Source organism: Oryzias latipes, chromosome 16, assembly GCF_002234675.1.
Source record: "Oryzias latipes chromosome 16, ASM223467v1".
NCBI lineage: Eukaryota > Metazoa > Chordata > Actinopteri > Beloniformes > Adrianichthyidae > Oryzias > Oryzias latipes.
This window is the reverse complement of record NC_019874.2, coordinates 23,474,057-23,491,987: the sequence shown is the minus strand read 5'-3', so window position 1 is coordinate 23,491,987 and position 17,931 is coordinate 23,474,057. Positions and strand designations below refer to the sequence as shown.

The 17,931-nt window shown below is 38.2% G+C and overlaps 2 protein-coding genes across 7 annotated transcripts in view; both read left to right on the top strand.

Moving 5' to 3' along the window:
• Positions 1-5,433, top strand: part of LOC101167482 (thyroid hormone receptor-associated protein 3) — a 36,962-nt gene extending 31,529 nt beyond the window's left edge. For all 3 annotated transcript variants that reach the window (XM_020710308.2, XM_004078438.4, XM_011485646.2), the window contains 7 exons: positions 369-541; positions 704-815; positions 1,070-1,154; positions 2,784-2,956; positions 3,045-3,216; positions 3,313-3,447; positions 4,152-5,433. In XM_020710308.2, coding sequence (XP_020565967.1) covers positions 369-541; positions 704-815; positions 1,070-1,154; positions 2,784-2,956; positions 3,045-3,216; positions 3,313-3,447; positions 4,152-4,370 — 1,069 coding nt within the window. In that variant the 3' untranslated portion in view covers positions 4,371-5,433. The remainder of the gene's footprint in view (positions 1-368; positions 542-703; positions 816-1,069; positions 1,155-2,783; positions 2,957-3,044; positions 3,217-3,312; positions 3,448-4,151) is intronic.
• Positions 5,434-5,565: 132 nt separating this feature from the next.
• On the top strand, positions 5,566-16,362 carry sh3d21 (SH3 domain containing 21). 4 transcript variants are annotated; one of them, XM_011485649.3, is made up of 18 exons: positions 5,566-5,702; positions 6,065-6,233; positions 6,757-6,914; positions 6,992-7,049; positions 7,385-7,494; positions 7,802-7,892; positions 7,976-8,037; positions 8,128-8,167; positions 8,455-8,549; positions 9,156-9,257; positions 9,551-9,602; positions 12,366-12,407; positions 12,482-12,590; positions 13,287-13,452; positions 14,117-14,191; positions 15,046-15,242; positions 15,705-15,768; positions 15,904-16,362. In XM_011485649.3, the coding sequence occupies exons 2-18, from the start codon at positions 6,230-6,232 to the stop codon at positions 15,934-15,936; spliced, it is 1,458 nt and encodes a 485-aa protein (XP_011483951.1). In that variant the 5' UTR covers positions 5,566-5,702; positions 6,065-6,229; the 3' UTR covers positions 15,937-16,362. The 4 variants fall into 4 exon arrangements, with proteins under 4 accessions (XP_011483951.1, XP_004078485.1, XP_011483949.1 ...); XM_004078437.4 differs by having other exon boundaries at positions 12,363-12,407; positions 14,132-14,191; XM_011485647.3 differs by having other exon boundaries at positions 12,363-12,407.
• The last annotated feature ends 1,569 nt before the right edge of the window (positions 16,363-17,931 follow it).

The following is a 17,931-nucleotide window of genomic DNA, read 5'->3' as shown; positions in this document are numbered from 1 at the left end:
TGAAAGCAGAAATGAGCAGAAGAAGCCCTACTGCCCCTAGTGGAATGAAGTTGAACTACAGGGCAGAAAATATTGACCAAGTAATATACGAGTTTTTTTTTAAATTTGATTTGAAATGGTTTATTTCAAGCAATCAAATAAGAATAGTACAAAAAACATTATAATCATCTGTATTGAAAGTTTGGATCATGATGATGAGATAGGAGTCTCAGAAATGTGTGTATCAAATTATGATACAATGGTATATAGAGTTAAGCTATCATGCTAGCTTAGCATGAGTCTACCTTCATCAACAAAGATATTGATAACTGCCCAGATGCTTTTCCCATTTTCATCAAAGCTCAAGATGGTGCTTTATGTCATTTCAGCTCTTCTGATATTTTAGCTGAAGAGCGCCAGTTGTCTCAGGACCTTGTGCTGTCTTCCAAAAAGGATCCAGAGTTTCGTTCCATCTTTCAGCACGTCCAGACCGCTCAGTCACAGAGGAGTCCCTCTGAGCTGTTCGCTCAGCACATTGTCACCATCGTTCACCACGTCAAAAGTGAGTCCTGTTTCTAGACTGTGCTTTTATGGAAACTCAATGAGGACCCTGTTTATGGACGACACACTGGAATCAAGGCTGGAAAAGCAGTTTAACAGATTTCATTATGGCCTACAACTCCGATTGAAGTATATCCAAAGCCTTTATGTGTTACCCTTCCAGCTCAGCACTTTCCATCCTCTGGCTTGACTCTAAACGAGCGATTCACCTTGTACCAAAGAGAAGCTGCAGAGCAGGAAATGAAGAAGTCCAGAAAAAGCCCAGAGATTCACAGGTAGAGTCACCTATTGAGTGATCCTCTCATCCTCAGTGTGCTTCACGTCCTCTGTTAGCTTTCAGGTATTTTCTTTTACTTTTCCCTATCCAAACTATCTTGTAGTTTTTGTTCTCATGCAGGGTGCGGTCGGTTTTACTTCTGCTTTGCAGTTTTTCTTGTGTCTGTTTCATGTTGCATCATCAGTTTAGTGTATCTTGTTTTGTGTACCGATGCATGATCTACCTCAACACAACTGTCTTTTTCTCTCACAGGAGAATCGATGTTTTACCAAGTGCTTTTAAGAAACCCCCTCAGCTTTTTGGGGGCGTGAAAAGCTCAGAGGAAGGCACTTACAAGGTGACTGAACACTTTACAGTATGACACATGTTGGGAAAGCCAAACAAGTCAGCAAGCCTGCTACCCACTTTATCAAAGCCCATGGCTTTCCAACAGTGGATATGGTCAAAGTCTGAAAAATGAACGAGAAAAAAGAGAAGGCACTTTGACTTTGTTTGTTGTAGCGCCTTGTGCAGTGAAATTTTATTATTATGGGCTTAAGCATGACTGAGGCTAATAAATCATGCTCGGTCAGACATGGGAGCCCAAGTGACAAAGCTGTTCAAAGGAGCTCTAAACATTCGTAAGTATTCCCTTTGAAAGGAAATGAAAGGAGCGGATGTTAGGGATAGCCAACATTTCATGCATTCCTCATTTATTTGATGCACACATTAGGCCAGCTTGCAAATCCGAAGACCAAATACAAGAATAAAAAAAAACATATGACAGCATGAGCAATCATAGTTCCATTATTTTTGTAGAAAATTCATGTTAGTGGTGTTGCATGCAAAGGTCGTGGACAGCTAAAATTCACGTACACTGGTGTATTTCTCAATGCTTACCCAGAGCATTTGTGGTATGATAATTAACCCGTTAGGGCTTGAAACCTGAAATCCACTGGAGTGGACGTCAGCTGCTAGGATGATTATGAATCCCTGAGCTCAAGTGGAGATGATTTATGTGTCGATGGCATTTGTTGCTTCAAGGGTTGGAAGCTGGAATTTCCAACAAGCTACAAATACCTCTTCTCTATCCTGTAACAATGCAGATGTTATAAAATAGAGCTAATATCATGTTTTTGTCTTTTTAAAGGTAATTTTCATACCATTAAAATAAACTTCCCCAAAGACCCACTCCAATAAAAAAATTTGTTTTTGGTGTCTTTAAAATGTTTGTGTTGCATTTTTTGATCATATAGGACATACAGCATATTAAGGAAAATAAGCTCTAAAATAACATTTTTAAGTATTTCTTTATTGAAATTGTTGTGAATTGGGAGCAGGTGAAAAAAATGCAGTTTGAAAAACATCGTATTTGCCATTTAGAAAATACGCTGGGCGGGCCAGAAGCTCCCCGCTCGGCTCCATTCTGATGCACCCACTTATAGACGACTAGATCCATGTCCATCTTCAATTTTCTTGTTAGGTTAGGGGTATGAAGGACTGTAAGCTAGCGAGAGAGCATGTAAACAGGGAGCTCTTAGTAATGGGGATGGGAAGAGGTGGTGGGCCAATTTTAGAGGCAAATTTGTGCTGTATGGCAGTAACAATGTCCTAAAAAGCAGCCCATTTTTTCTTTTTCTTCCTAAAATGGCATAATCATATTTAAGAGACCACTGGGAATGCTGTTAAAATAGATCAAAAGAAGATGGGAGTGGGTCTTTAAGCATGCTTTGGGTAATGATTCAGGAAATACTAAAAAACAGATAAAGCTAATGTTTTAGCCCTTTAGGTGCCAAAGGAATTTATCAGCAGATTGTGTGTTTTGTTCCGCTCAGCTGGTTTTCAGCTCAGCTTTTCCTCTTTCCTCACAGACTTCAGTGTTTAGTCTTGAAAGAACAGCTTGGCTGACTGAGAACAGAGTGACAGAGTTTTCTTGCTAATCCATAGTCTGTCCACGTCGTTGTTCTCTGTGTTTTGATTTGTTCAGAGCGCCGGGGAGAAGGTAAAAGGCGACACAATGGATCTACGTTTGGACATTGAGCGTAGAAAAAAATATTCATGCTTCCAAAACCAGAATCAAGAAAGAGACGTGGGAGACTCTGCAGATTTCAGCAAAGAGCTGTGTGAACAAAACCTCTCCAAACACAGCAACAAATTAAAGTATGGCAAGTGCCTTGAAAATATATTGCTTATAATGGCAGCCTAAAATGAGAAACCTAACAGTCTGCATTTCTTTTGGTTGAAAAAGTGGTCAGAAGCGAAGACGCTCCAGCTCATCCTCCTCTTCCTCCTCTTCTAAATCCCCAAAACCTGAAACACATGAGACAGCCAAATTAAAAGATGAAGAACTTCACAAGACAAAGGCATGTCAAAGAGAATTTGCAGTTCCAGCTCAAGGAGGACGGCCTTTGGGAGAATTTGTGAGTAAAGAGATTAAACTTTTATTGATTTTTTTTCTTCTATTTAGTGTCTCATTTTCAGTTTTTATAATTTTTGTTTCTTGTTTCCTATTATAGCAAATACAAATATGTGGAAAAGGCTGGAACAAAAGCAGTTTTCAGGAAAACAATTCCTACATCAGTTCTTTGAACAGTGCGCATCCAGAGAGTGAAGACCCAGAGTTTACTCCAAAGAGCAGGAAGTACTACTTGGTGAGGAGACTTTATTTCACAGCTGCCCCTACAAGTGGATACGAGTGCCCTTTTTTTGTACACTGTCTTTGGGCAATAAAAGGGCAACTCTGTTCCTGTAAACCATAAGCTACAGTATGTCAGAAAATGGTCTGACTGTTTTCACATATATTTTCAAAGTTTTAAAGTGATGCTTGTTCCTATGCTGTATGTTAAAAAGGTCAAGCTCAGTGTGATTGTACAGCAAAATAGCATTTGTGCATTTCTACAAAAAAAGGGAATATAAACTTTGTGTTATTGTAGACACGTAAATATCGGTATCAGCAAATACTGGCTATCGGCTACAGTTGCAGGGAAAATATCACTTGCCGTGTGGATTGGAAAAACAATATTGGTCCATCCCTACTTGATTCTCAAGAATCTCACTAAAGAAATACTCAGAAATGCAATTTTAGGAATAATTTTCTTAATACTTGTCCTCCATCATGAGAGAAATGTCAGAAGAACATGTTAAAAACACCAAAAACACTATTTTCACCTGAGCTGGTTTTAAGGATGCAGCTGCTTCTCTTTACGACTCTGCATGGACGACACAAAAATCCACAGCACCTGTATGGGTCAACCATGTGACTAAGGCTTTAATCATGACACCACACCAAGCTCTCCAAACGTTTGTCTAAAAGTTTTTATTTCCTAGAAACATTTTTGCTTTTTGTGCTTTTCAGCATGATGACAGAGATGAAGAGTCCAAGTGGACAGATGAGAGAGAGCAAGGACAGGGGAAGCAGCCCTTTGGGAGGACACGATTCATCATCCGCAAAGCCACTGGAGGAGCCAGCAAGACTTGCCTTAAGTGGCCATTTGAGAAGTTCCAGGCCAACGGGGAGATGAGTGGAAAGAAAGGAGAAGAAGCAGAGGAGGATCCCAGGGATGAGGAGAACTGAGCAGTGAAGGCCTCTGGTAAAACTGCTGCTAGTCGTGTGTGTTGTTGAAGGAAATCAGTTCATAAACTGACCCCAATGGAATGATGCTTTATTAGTTCAGATTCAGAGGAGGCTGACTTCTCTGTATGTCCAAACTCACTCTTGACTCATAAGATCACTGTTCTTCAGCGCTCTTTGTGGCAGTTTGAACATGTTTTTCTTTCTTTCTTTTTGGTTTTCTGATGTGAATTATTGCTGTTTTTATGAAATATTATGTTTTTCCGTAAAGTACTGAAAAAAAAATAAACAAAACTTTTTAAGTTTCTTGCCTTTCAAAGATGTAATGGATAATTAAAATTATGTTTCAAGTCTAGTTGTACCTCTCGTCAGGTCAAGGTAAATTATAAAACTGTAGATTATTTTAAGATGAGTTTTTTTGAACATAAATTTACAAAGCAGTTTGTTTTATCTGGATAACAATGACATCTAACACACTTGACCCTGATTTGACACTGGGACCAAACCTTTCAGGGTCAAAGGTTACACTGTTGTCATTCATCACACACTTTAGAACTGTTTCACAATAATACTAGCGGGAAACGTAGTGTAACTTTATATCATTGTCACGGGATGTTTAGCAAGCTCATGAGTAATTTAGCTCCTGCTTGATCATAAACGGAACTAGTTTGTGTACATTTTTATGTCTTCCATTGAACTATTTTCTACTTTTTGTGCCTTAAAAGTCTGGAGTTTGGCTTAGATTGTGGTGAAGGGTTTGTCATTAATCCCATTGGATGCATCTTCTCTCATGCATGTTATCTGTAATCAGTTGTGTCTAAGGTGTAATCACAGTTATATGAAGGGAAAAAAACGTCTGTAAAAAATGCGCTTTTTTTTGGTCTAGAGTGTGTTTTAATTGTATCTGGTGTGCCTTACCACGGCGGTCTTACTTGAAGAATACAGGCCAGCAGATTCCCATTGATTGTGAAAAGATTTGGGAATATTTCTGTTTTTTAAGTTGTCACTGTTTTCCTGTTTCTTTTCAGGCTGTAAATTAAACAGACGATGGTTATGTTAAAGATCATTTTGTGTGAGTTTTTTTTAAATCTTTTTGATTCTCTGTCTCTTTGTTTCTGAATCTTGGGTCTCTATTTGGTTCCCTTTTTCTCACACCTGATCCAGCTTATTATTAGCTCAACAGAGCAGCTGAAGGCAGGTGTGATTTAGCAGTGAGACATGCAGGGCAGTGTGCCCTAAATGCACTGCTAAAAAACACGCCCGAATTAATGACTTTGAGAATAGCCGGCTTGAACGTCATCTAAACCTTTGGCCCGAGAAGGAAGCCACTGCCAGGTAACTGGCAAAAAACTGCTCTACAAAAACAATTGGTTTTGTCAAGGAAGTTATCCTAAATTAATGTGGGTTGTTGACTGAATACATTTCTAAAAACTGACATGTGTGTACCTAGGTTTGACAGGATCCTTCACATAGAAAAGAAGGTCAAACAAAAGAACAGAACGTCTAAAAAGTCCTTACCCTGTTCTATTTAAATAGGTTGCTGCAGAATGGTTGCATTGCACTTAAAGAAGACATTATTTTAAGCATTGTGCTGTCAGTGTGAACCTGTCTCACCTGTTTGTCTCATTCTCTCCTCTCGTGATGTCTTCACTGACCCCTCCTACTCCTTGCTTCTGACTTGTCCCGACTGGCTTCAGGAAAATGTTGCTCAATGTTAATGTTTGACTAGAAGGAAGAAGTGCCTTAGTTTCCATATCGCTCGGTCAGACTGAGGAACCAGTCTGTCTGTCTTCCTTCCACTCTTTAAGTTTCCTCGCTGGTCTGTAAAGTAAGAAAGAGGTCAAGTCCAAAGGAGCGATACAATGGGTAAGTCTGCGTCGTGTACATTATACTTGTTTTGATCCATACATATCTTTTTTTTTTTTCTTTTTTCCTAGAAACAGAAGGTTGAAAGGGGAAAACTGTCGGTCTTGGAGTTTGTTGTGAAATGACACAGATTTTTGCTGATATTTACATTTTCATATGTGGGCGAAGAAAGAGTTTCAGGCTCAGTTTATGACTATAGTGCTTTGCACAGACTGCAAAACATTTTTTTTTCTATCATAAAATATCATACCTAGAATTATCGTAAGTAACCATATTTATTTTTAAAATAGTTTAGGTGTTTTCTCTGTATCCAAGTGTCTTTCTGTCATTCTCCTGCAAAGGACTGTTGTGAAGACTACAGATTTAAGAATGCCTGTAAGTCTGTAATAATGTACTTTTCCTTGAAGTTATTCAGTGCATAGTGGTTTAGCTTGGTTCCAAAATGTCAGGATGCATCACTTGTGAGGCACCAGCCTTTGTGCAGGGAATCAAATTTTCTGCCCCATTTGTGGATGCTCTGCAGAGGTGCTGGTGCTGATGGACTTTGAGGGCACGGCGGGGGACGAGCTCACCGTGAAGACGGGAGATGTGCTCAAAAATGTCACCAAGGCCAATGAGGAGGGATGGCTGCACGGCGAGCTGAGAGGAAAATGGGGCATCTTCCCTGTGAACTTTGTTAAGGTATGCTGATGGTAATGTTCCATTATTTGCTGACGCATGTTTTTTTTCTTTTAAACCCTTTGTTTTTATTGTTGCAGGAGATTCCTGTATATTTGATTGGTGACAGCAAAAGGGAGCCGCGAAGCATCAGAAAACGTAAACTGCTCTTTATACTTCTCAAAATGACTGCTCAGTGTGGCTGCCAAGGTTAAGCCATGCATTCAGAACTATGATACTAAATATAGAAAAAAACATTTTTTTCTTAGCCTAAAATTGCAATTTATACAAATATTTGGCTATGCATAAGTAAAAAATCTCTTTCAAATTGTTATTTTTCCATTACACTAAAGTGCTCACGATTGTGGTTTCCGTGGTGCATGCAATCAGAATAAATCCAGCCTATTTTGTTTAAACAAAATATCGTAGTAACTTTGGGAATTACTTTTCATGCTCCTTTGCTCAACCTTTTCTTTTTTTTTTTCTCCTTTTAGCCAAAAAGGTTAAGCAAGTGAGGAAATGTGAGGTCATCTTTCCTTACTGTCCACAGAATGACGACGAGCTGGAACTGGTTGTCGGTGAGACCATTGAGATTATCAGAGAGGTATGAAGAATTGGACATTTTTAACCCTTGTGCTATCTTAGATGACTCCACCCTTACATTGACGAGTTCTCCCTACCATGGCAAAGGTGGATAAAGGTGGAAAGATTTCATGTAATCCATGGACACCAGTGAAGATAACAAATCTTTGAAGAAAAAGGTTCAGAGCACTGTCTAGTGGGTCTAGATGACCCAACTCCCAACGTTAAAGTGCCTAGGATGGCACAAGGGTTACCTTAGAATTCATGTTTTTATTTACAGGACAAGAGCTGTTTCTCAAAATAAGTTTTTATTTATTTTAACCCATCAGATTGAAGACGGATGGTGGATGGGTGTGAGAAATGCCAAAGTAGGAGCATTTCCATCAAATTTTGTTACAGAAATTATCTTTCCTCCCAAAGGTTGGTGATCAAAGTCATTTTCAATTTATTTTTCTGTCTTTTCCTTTAGACTGTAAGCTAATTGTGCTTTTTTATTATGACAGATCTAAAGCAAATTGAAGGCAAGTCAAGACCAAAACTGTCTGATGCCATGTTCACGAAGGAGGTATGTGCTGCAATGTTCCCAAACCTGTCAAAGTTCTTCCCTTACTTGCCGTTTTTAATTTTTTGTTTTGTTTTCTGCTTTGACAAATAGATTTCACGAAAGCCAAGCGTGAGGAGCCATGCAAAAACTAGTACGTTTGTTCTTACTCATTTTATGGTGTGACTCTTTTCTTGTGACTTTGACATTTTAAGTGACAGTTTAAAAACCGGCTTGGTGAGTCTTTTTATACGTCTTGACAATTCAGTGTAGATTTGAAGGCTTGACATGCCAATGTTAATCATTGCACAGAGTCGGGGTTAAAGGTTTATGACTTATCTCTTCTTCTCAACCCAATTTCTAGTTATTTTGATATAACTTTTGCCTTCATCGTACCAAATTTAAGATTTTTCAAAAGTGTGTTCTGTATGCCCTTCTCAGATGTGGAGTATTGTCAAGTCATGTTTGATTATAAGGCCCAATCGGAGGATGAGTTGGACTTGAAAAAAGGAGACGTTGTTGTTTTGCTCAGAAAGGTTTGACTGCCTTTTTGTGTCTAACATCATTCTCACACTTTTTTACTTTTTTATTTTTTTCTCTGTGGTGTCACTCTGTGAACAGACTGTCCTTTCGATTATAGCTGCCGGTGTACAGTCAGCATGTTGTTAAACTGCACAAACCAGTTGTGTTTTCAAGGAAAATATGTGCGTCTTTGTACAGAATAACATGTTGTGGAAATGATAAAGCTTTGTTTCGCACAAACGCATTGTCAAGCAAGGGGGAAATACATTTGTTTTCTATAGATTTTAAAAAGTTTGACCTGCATCACATTATGAAAAAAAGGTTAACACTGTTGTAAAAAAAAAAAAGCTTCATTATCATCTCTTTGGACGTCACACATCAAATTTCATTTGCCAAACTGGAATTGCAGAAAAGAAAAATGCATCAATTCCAGATATGACACACTGCATACTTCATTACATTTGTTTTCAAAATATCAGAATTTTTATTTTCTCTTTTAAAATAAAATAAACAAACTTCTCTATTCTTTTTCTTTTTCTTTTTGACCTTTTCTTCTCTCTTTTGACATCCCAGAGGACATGTTCCAGTCTCTGATGTGATGCTTTAATCTCTACTTGAAGGAAACAGAAGATGAAGGCTGGTGGGAGGGGGAACTAAACGGACGCTGTGGCTTCTTTCCTGACAACTTTGTCATGTTGATACCACCAGTGTCCAACCTGCAAGTGAGTAAACTTAAAGGCCATGCTGAAGCTTCCTGGACTAACTGAGATGTCTGATCATCCTGCAGTACCGGGGTCATACACAAATGTAAAGAAATATTACTTTTGACCTACCTTGGTTAAAACAACCAATAGAAAATGTGGTTTTCGGTTTACTTGTTTACTCTGACAAATGAGCAGCTACTCCTAGTTTGACCAATTCTGATCTGAAACAAATTTTGGTTTGAAGTTACTCGGTGGTGGAAGGAGTGCAAGAATAGACTCAAACGAATACGTTTCTGCTCCTCTTCCAACAGTCTGGGATTTCAAGCCAACCTCCTGCACGCAACATCACACAGGAACACAAAGGTAGGAGAACAGCAGAAGCAGAATGTGTGTGAGAAGTTTGTTTCTCCTCAGCATGTTGTAATGATCACGCTTATTTTTTTATTTTTTATTTATTCCTTTCAATGTCTCATCTGCTGCAGTGTATATACATGTTTGCTCCCATCATTTTATTTCTTGCAAGCATGCGCTTTCAGTTATTTTTTTCAATTAAAAAGTTTAATTTCTATTATTTTTTTTCCTTAAACCTGTGATGCTTGGACAGAAACCAGATTTGGTCTGAGATTTATCTTTACCCGTGAATTCAGCTCTCTGCTGGGCTGATTTGATGATCCTCTGCTGTTTCTACACCCACCATAAAGTTAGACGTTTTCGATTTGTTGACACACACAGGGTGTGACAACGCTTAATTTCACGAGATGCTCTTCTCAAAGTTACGCAAAGAAAGTTAGACATGCCGATCTTATCTTTGACACAAATAAATACACTTAATAAATGTCAAAATCCAAGAAGGTTTTTTTTTTTTTGTGTGTGCTTATTTTTAACTACCTTTCCTTTGTATTCTTTACAAGTACATGGAAGCACAGCTCATAACTTACTTTTTGGAATTAAGACCATCTTCTAAAGATATAAAAAGGTCTGAGAAAATTGTAAAAAAAATACATTTCTAATGTAATGTCAGTTGTTTCAAATATTTCTTATCAATATTCTTTTATTTTTGTAAAAGTAAGAAAGCTGTCTGTCATCCCACAGAAGAATTTTGGGTACAAATATGGAGGTATAAACACTGTTTCCTATCAGAGAGCAGGATGTGGTTTTGGTCTCTGCAAACAGGTGCTGTGTGGAGCTGAACCAGAACATCTCTGCACAAAGTGCAGACTTTTAAGGTGGCATTTTTAAGGTGTCGATCTTTTTTCTTTTTGTGCAATCACCCGAGCAGGCTGCTTATCTTCTTGTTATATAATTTTCAAATCGGCATCACAAGAGTTTCACAGGATGTCTGACTTCAGCAAGATGGAGGGGGAAGGTTACAATAGTCATGTGACCCGGTTCTGGAGTCTTGAAGGAAGTTAAGGGGTGTGTGTGTGAGTGGGGGGAATGCTTTTCAATGCTTCACTCGCAATCAACTAGAAACAGAATTTGAGCCACAACTTCTCTGTGGATGGTTAGATTGAGAAAGGATCATTACACAATGCTGTGAAGTCTAAAGGTAGGCTTTCTGTGTTTAAACTGCTTCTTTGTGCGTTTTCAGATATGACTATTCTGAGAACATATTTTTCTTGAGGCTTGTGCTTCATAAAAGGTTTGTAGCCAATCAGGTTTTCAGGCTCGTCTCAAGGACTTTTATGTATGTATCTATTATTGCTAAGACAAAAGCAGCATGAATTTTTTTTTTTTTTGGAGTGCCACTGAATTCGTTGGGACCACTGAAGTTTGCATGTGTTTAGATTTCAGAACGCTGCAAACTGATGTGTGCCACATCTTTGTTGTACTTTGTAAAGCAGTTTACAGTTCACTGCCTCACAAGTGTGTAGTTTACTGATAAACCAAAGGAAGGACCAAACAGACGACTTCCCTATCCGCTGCTTTTGTTTTTTGTTATGGTTGCCCAAAGTGTATTAAAAAATGCTTAAAACAAACTTTGGTCAAATTTGCAGCAACTAAATATTTTCCTGTCATGCCTCGGCTCATGGCAGAACGTTTGAGATATGAGCCATCCACATAATTCAGAGATCAACAGTCTACAAAACTTTAAGGCATATAAATACCAGCTTAACAGTGCCCATACACAAACAGAACCATCCATTCATACCTCATTTGTGGTTGATTCTTTATTTTAACAAAGGGCTCATTTTTGTCACGTTGTTTTTTTATTTTTATGGATGGATCTGGACAACAATTGTGATGACTTGTATACATTATCTATATAATAGCAGGTGATGGTCATGGGAAATTGGACCACTAAGGCCAAAAATACAACTCCAACCTGAGACTGGAAGGTTGTGAACTTAAATCCAGGCCGAGTCATGCCAAGGGCTTAAAAATGACACTCTGCATAAAGGGGTTGGATTGTGGGGGGTTAAACCACCAAACAGTTCCTGAGTGTGGCTGTGTCATGCAGCTCACTGCTCTCCCAGGAATGGGTCAAATGCGGAGAACAAATTTCACACACAGTGCACTTATGGCTTTAACTATAACTTACCTACTCAAACGTCTGAACTGCAGTTACATTTTGTAAATGTTCAGCCCCTGGACAACTTGCATGCAAAAACAACGTATTACAATAATTTCTCATGTTGTGAACGTATTGATAAACAAAAAAAGTCAGATTGTAAATTTAGTAACCACATTTTGTTCTGAAACATTTAAGCTTCTAATTACATGTGCTTTAATTCAGATTATTCTTGGTTTCCAGACTTTTTCCTTCTGTGTCACATCTCAACCGTTAGCAAATACCTTAACTTTTTCTTTAATCATCAGTTTGAGAAACAGATTATATTTTAGATCACTAAAGAAAAAAAACCCCGCGAAACCTGGTCACTAATGTGGGAAGCATGATGACATGATTATATTTCTGCAAATTCAGAGTAGCGTCCATGTAAAAACTGACACTTTCAGCTTTAACTTGATGGAATTTGAATTTTGTTCTACTAAAATATTAGTGTCTTTTAGTTGCAACTGATGTTCTACCAATGATCTAAAATTATTGTGAATGTTACTTAAATTTCATAATGTATTTAAGTGTTAAGTTTTATTTTTTCTTCTTTCTGTTTTTGCTAAAAGCAGAAACCCCAGTCATGGAGAAAGGTGGTCCAGGAAAAATGAAAGGTATAAGAACAGCAACAAAAAAGGGTTATTTTCTAATATCTAGCGGCTAAATAAATGTGATTGTGTTTTTACAGACGAGCCAAAGGACATAAGAAGTATTCCTCCAACCAAAGTTAAGCTTCCATACTTTAACAAACCAGCTCCACCTCCAGTCAAAGACAAACCAAACAAGATTTTACCAAAGTAAGTGATGCCAAAGAAGCTGTTGTTCCACACGATGCCAGTCCCGGTTCAAAAAGCCTTAGAAGATCAATGCATGTTCATTTGTAACCTTTAGTGAAGTGAACGGAAAATGTCAGAAACCCTTTCTTTCTGTTTTCACTTTGGTCTGAGCACCAGAAGCGAAGCCTTTAGACGTTAAAGGGTTTGCAGCTTCCACTGGTTGCCATGGTGTCCATAAAGAAGAATGCCAGGATGCCTGACATTTAGTGGCAAAGTGGAAACTCTTGGATGAGTCAGATCAGAAAGAAACGGATGAAAGCAGCCCTATTCCTGTTTTTCTGAGTAGAGTATAGCAGATTCTGAAATCGCAATTAAAAAAAAAAAAAAAAGGTTTCTGAGATAATGATTAAAGAAATCTTTTGAAACTGTTCACAACTAAATATCTACACAAAAATACCAGACCTCATTTTTAAAATTATCACACCAGTTCAGGAAATTTAAAGCATTTAAAAAAAAAATAGCTTCACATTGCTCAAAATAATTAAAAACAGATCTACTAGATGTAAATAATGTAAATATGAAATGGAAATGTTTTGTCATATTTCACAATGTTAAAAAAAATAAAATAAACTCAATTCAAGCAGAGTTTTTACTTTTGATGTGTGCTGCAACAACTTTGTAGTTGTTTGTAGTCTCACTTGTGCTTGTTTTTAACAGAACCAATGGCGACGCGCCTCCTGTTTTGCCTAAGCAGCCAGAGGAGAAGGAGCCCGATCAGTTTGATGGGATGAATGTTACAACTGAAAAGCTGAGTCACCCCACAGCGAACAGAGCCAAACCTCCACAGAGGAGACCACCATCAGGCCTGACTGCAGCTGCACAAGTACGGTCGACCTCAGTGTTGCTGCTTTCATGGCGTCCTTTTGCATGCAGAGACTTGCATGGTTTCACAATGAAGAAGAATTCAAAACCACATTATTGCATCATTGACAATAATGCAGTTTAGTCATAATTAATCCTTTGATGTTTTAATTTATTTCCACCTATGAAGAAAAACTGGCTCATGATTTTGCTAAATTAAGATAACTTTGGTGGAAAATGCTTTGACGCATATTTCCATCAATAGACATTGAATGGTTAAGATGGTGTGAAGTGCAACAATAGGTGTTTTTTATAATTTTTGGTAAAGGGGTCCTTGAGGAGCTGTAACACAGAGAAACGTTCAGCAATAAAGGAAACTTCCAAGAAAGAGGAGTTGAGAATTGAGGCACCTGCAGGCAGCTTTTAGATGTGTTCTGACAGGAATGTAGAAGCCACACGTCCCAGATTTATGCCAACAGTCTCCACGTTCAAGTTCAGTCCAGATCTCACTCATTTATTCAATGAAACCATGGATCTTTTCCCTGAAGTGTCATTGCAGTTTAGATCTTGTTACCGCAGACAAACGTGTTAGGATTCAGACACTAGTGGAGAAATGGAAAGGACCTCAGCCATGCTGGATGAGGAATGGGTGTTACAAATTTTTCCCCTTTGTCTTCTGCTGTCAGTGTGTGACAAACCAGGACGAACAGGATTCTTCAGAAAAAAAGACTGAGACAGACAAGCTTCCTGCACTGATAAAGGTTTGTTACTGATTACATGGTTTACAGGGTTGCTTCTTGTCAGATTGTTGTGATGACGTTGTGCATTTTGAATTTAATATGCATGGGGAAAAAACATCATATTTTGTCCATCTTTGAAATTTTGTAATTCTATTTTGGTGTTTGCAAACTGATGTTTACTCCATTTGAATCTCCTCTTCTTCTGCTTTTAAACTTGACGGGTTAAAAATTGCAGCCAATGTAGCCCAAAGGAATTGTTTTCATTGATTTTGACTTTACTCATTTGAACCTCTGAAATAAGGAGGGCTATATTCTCTTAACTACCAGATGATAAACAATTTTTCAGTCTGATTTATTTTTCCAAATTCACCAAAAACTACAATTTCCAGAGCCCCCTCCGTTCAAAATGTTTCTACAATTAAAAAGCCCCAAATGTCCCCTGTAGATACCAAAGGTGTTAATTCAGTAGGATGCCCTGGTTGGGAGATATTAAAGTTTAGACATGTCCTCTACAGAGTACATATTTGCATTTCTGGTAGTCAGGAAGATCAGCAGAAAATCTCTGTTGCAGCAGCCTGAGTAGAAAACAGGAAACGGTTTTTAGCTTTGCCCCTCTGGTGCCAGATCTACAGTAAAAGAACAGCAATTCTGTGTGAAACTGAATACTTCTTTGCATACTCAGTCTTGTAAACTAGAACAAAGGAAATCGGCATTCGTCTGAAAGCAGTGAAGATCAGTAAGATCAAAGCTGGCCTGTGAGTGAGCAGAGATGGCTGCAAAACACAAAGGAAATAGTTAGGTTGTTAGGTTTTACTTTTAATTAAAGCTACAATCTCTGTACTAAATTCCGCTAAATGGGTTTTGCATCATTGCAGGCTGTTGAAAACACCTTGCCCACACCTTTGAAGCGTGACGTTCCTCAAAAGTCGCAGCCTCCAGTCCGACCTGTACCACTTAAGCTAATCGTGAACAGCAAACCTGAGAAACACCATCAAGAACCAACTATGGAAAGCCTGCAGGCAGAAATCAAAGAGTTAAAGATGTCACTGGATCTTCTTCAGACACGTCATGAGTAAGCACGCCTCAATAAACTCTACTTTGACTAGGGGTGTCAAACTCCAGGCCTCAAGGGCTGGTTTTCCACAAATCCTGCCCTTTCTGCTGCTGATTACCTGGATCAGGTGTGTTTAGCCAATAGGCAGCTTGAACAGCAGGTTGGTTAGCCCTCGAGGCCTGGAGTTTGACACTCCTGACTTGGACCCTAATGAACAACAGACAGTAGAAAAGTATTAAAAATGAAATTGTGTTTCTTTTCATTTGAAAGATCTTTGCAGCATTTGTGAAAAAGAAACTTGCTAACCTTAAGATTTTTGTAAATTCTTTTTAATTTGAGCTTTTATTCAGAACATTCAGTGTGTTTAGAAGAGAGAATTCTTGTAAATACTTAATTTCATAATCTGAACTTTGCTTCTTCTGTAAATTACATTTTTCAAACCGCTTATTCATGCATGTTGTTTTTGTGTATCTTGATAAGTCGAGACATACAGGAAGTGAAAGAAGAACTGGGGGAAGAAAGAAGCAAACGACTGGCTCTGCAGGTTGGAGTTTTGACTTTCACATATTTCTGCTGACTGACACTCGGTCACGAAGGATATTAAAAAAGAAAAAAGAAAACAGAAGTTGTGGTCAATAGAATATTGACTGAGGTTAAATAATGTGCTTGTTTCCAACAGGAGGAATTGGAGAGGTTGAAGATCAAGTTTTAATCTGATCGTCGTCTGTCGCTCTGACATTCAGGCTCTGGTACTGTGAATTTGAACATCCCTGCTACTGAAAAGGTGGAGAAAACTCTCCAGCTACAGACATACAACTGAGCTTCATTTTAGAAAAAGAACTGGACTATTCACCAATCTGTTGAGATTGATATGTTGTGACTAGATTGACTATACAACAGGTCTCATGTTTAATCACCAAGTCCTTTTGAATGTTGGCAGTCACATGTTATGTTTTCTTCGGTTTCTTCTGTCATTTTTGTCTTGTTTTTATGAAAATGTTTTATTGTATTCCAGTTTTAATGCAACTTAAAATATATAGAACTGTTTTTACTTAAAACATCCAAACATTTTCTTTTACAGAGAAGGAAAATGTGAAGATAACTTTAAGTGAATGTTAAATAAATATTTGTTAAAATATTGAGTTGAATTCTCTTTGAGAACAATTTGGCGTTATTCCGGCTTCATTTTATTGTTGGGATGAATTTTAAATTTAAAATCATATAAGAGGTTTTCAGTCCTCAACAGTTCATATTCTGCTAATTATTTGTTTCAGGTATTAAATATTTCATAGTTAAATTACAGGCCCTGTGATCCACTGGTGAGTACACCCAGGACAGGTCTCCAGTTTGTTGCATGTCCACTCTGTAGCACTACTACTGAATTTATAAAAAAACAAAACAAAAAAAAAATGTGAAAGTTAAAGGCTTTTATCAAGAATAGTTTGAGAGTTTCTTGTAAAATCAAACATGAACTGAGTTGGAATTTCTAGCAGAGGAGAAGGCTGGACAGACGCAGCAGGCCAAACATATTGTGAGAACATCTGGCTGAGCCCTCTGTCTAAAACATAATCTTTTTCCACATCTGGAAGAGGACACAAGGCTGGTAACATCAAGTCCAAGTAGACAATGTTTTCCACCATCAGTGCAGCTCTTTGAGAGCATCGTTCCCACCAGAATAAACACCCTCTCTCTATAGCGAAGTCATCCTCAGTGCATGGTTTGTGTTGGCGTTGAATTAGGATTTATGCGTTACTGACACAAAACACTTTGTAATGTTAAATGAGTCCACTGGATGGCGCTGTCAGCTCTTTTAATGAAAAGCAAAGACGAACATTAGAAAGAGAGGTTGTTAATTTCCACACAACTGTCAGTTGCTTTTTCTTTGAAAAACAGAAAACCTAAGCGTACATTAAAAAAATGTTGTTAAGCAGGTTTTCCAAGATTGTGGTAATTTTGAAATGAATGATTCAGGAAAACCAGTCCACCATGGAAACCCAGCGACTCATTTGATGTGGAGCGAATACAAATTAGGTGTTTTTTTGTTTTTCTTTGGCTCCTTAAAGCGATTGTTTGTAAAAAGAAAAAAACATCCTAATGACAGGATGTATATGTTAGGACTAGACAGTGGCGTTGTACCCATTCCCACATGGACAGAGCCCATCTGGACAACAGCTGCAGCTCACCAAGGATGTCCCTGGGTCTTGTCGTTTTAATAACCGTGTTGAATAATTGGCCAGCTCACAGACAAGAGGGCAAAGAAAATGAAGCTGCACAAATGAAAGATTAGATGAAAGTTCAGAAATGTCACTTTTGGGAAAAATAACAAAGTCAGGTCCTCTTCTAGTATTTTTCACTCTACATCTCTGCTAGGCCAAGGGTTGTTTGGGCCACAGTGATGCCTTTAAATCCTAATGAACAGCTGACAAATGTTTGGCACCTGGAGCAAATGTAATTCTGTAGGTCACAGCTCAGCACAGTGAAGTGTAACTTTGGAACAATTTGAAGCAACTGTGATGGATCTGTAGGGAGTAATAAAAACAGCAGTGGAAAGTGAGGTCATTGTAGCACAGAGGTCATTTGAAAACTCCTTGTGACTTGAAATTCCAAAGAAAGATGAGCTGAACCCTTAAGGAACTTTTGTCAACGAAGGATTGAGGAGTTCATCCTCACATCTGCATGAGCTTACATTGTTTTTTCAGCTATGCAA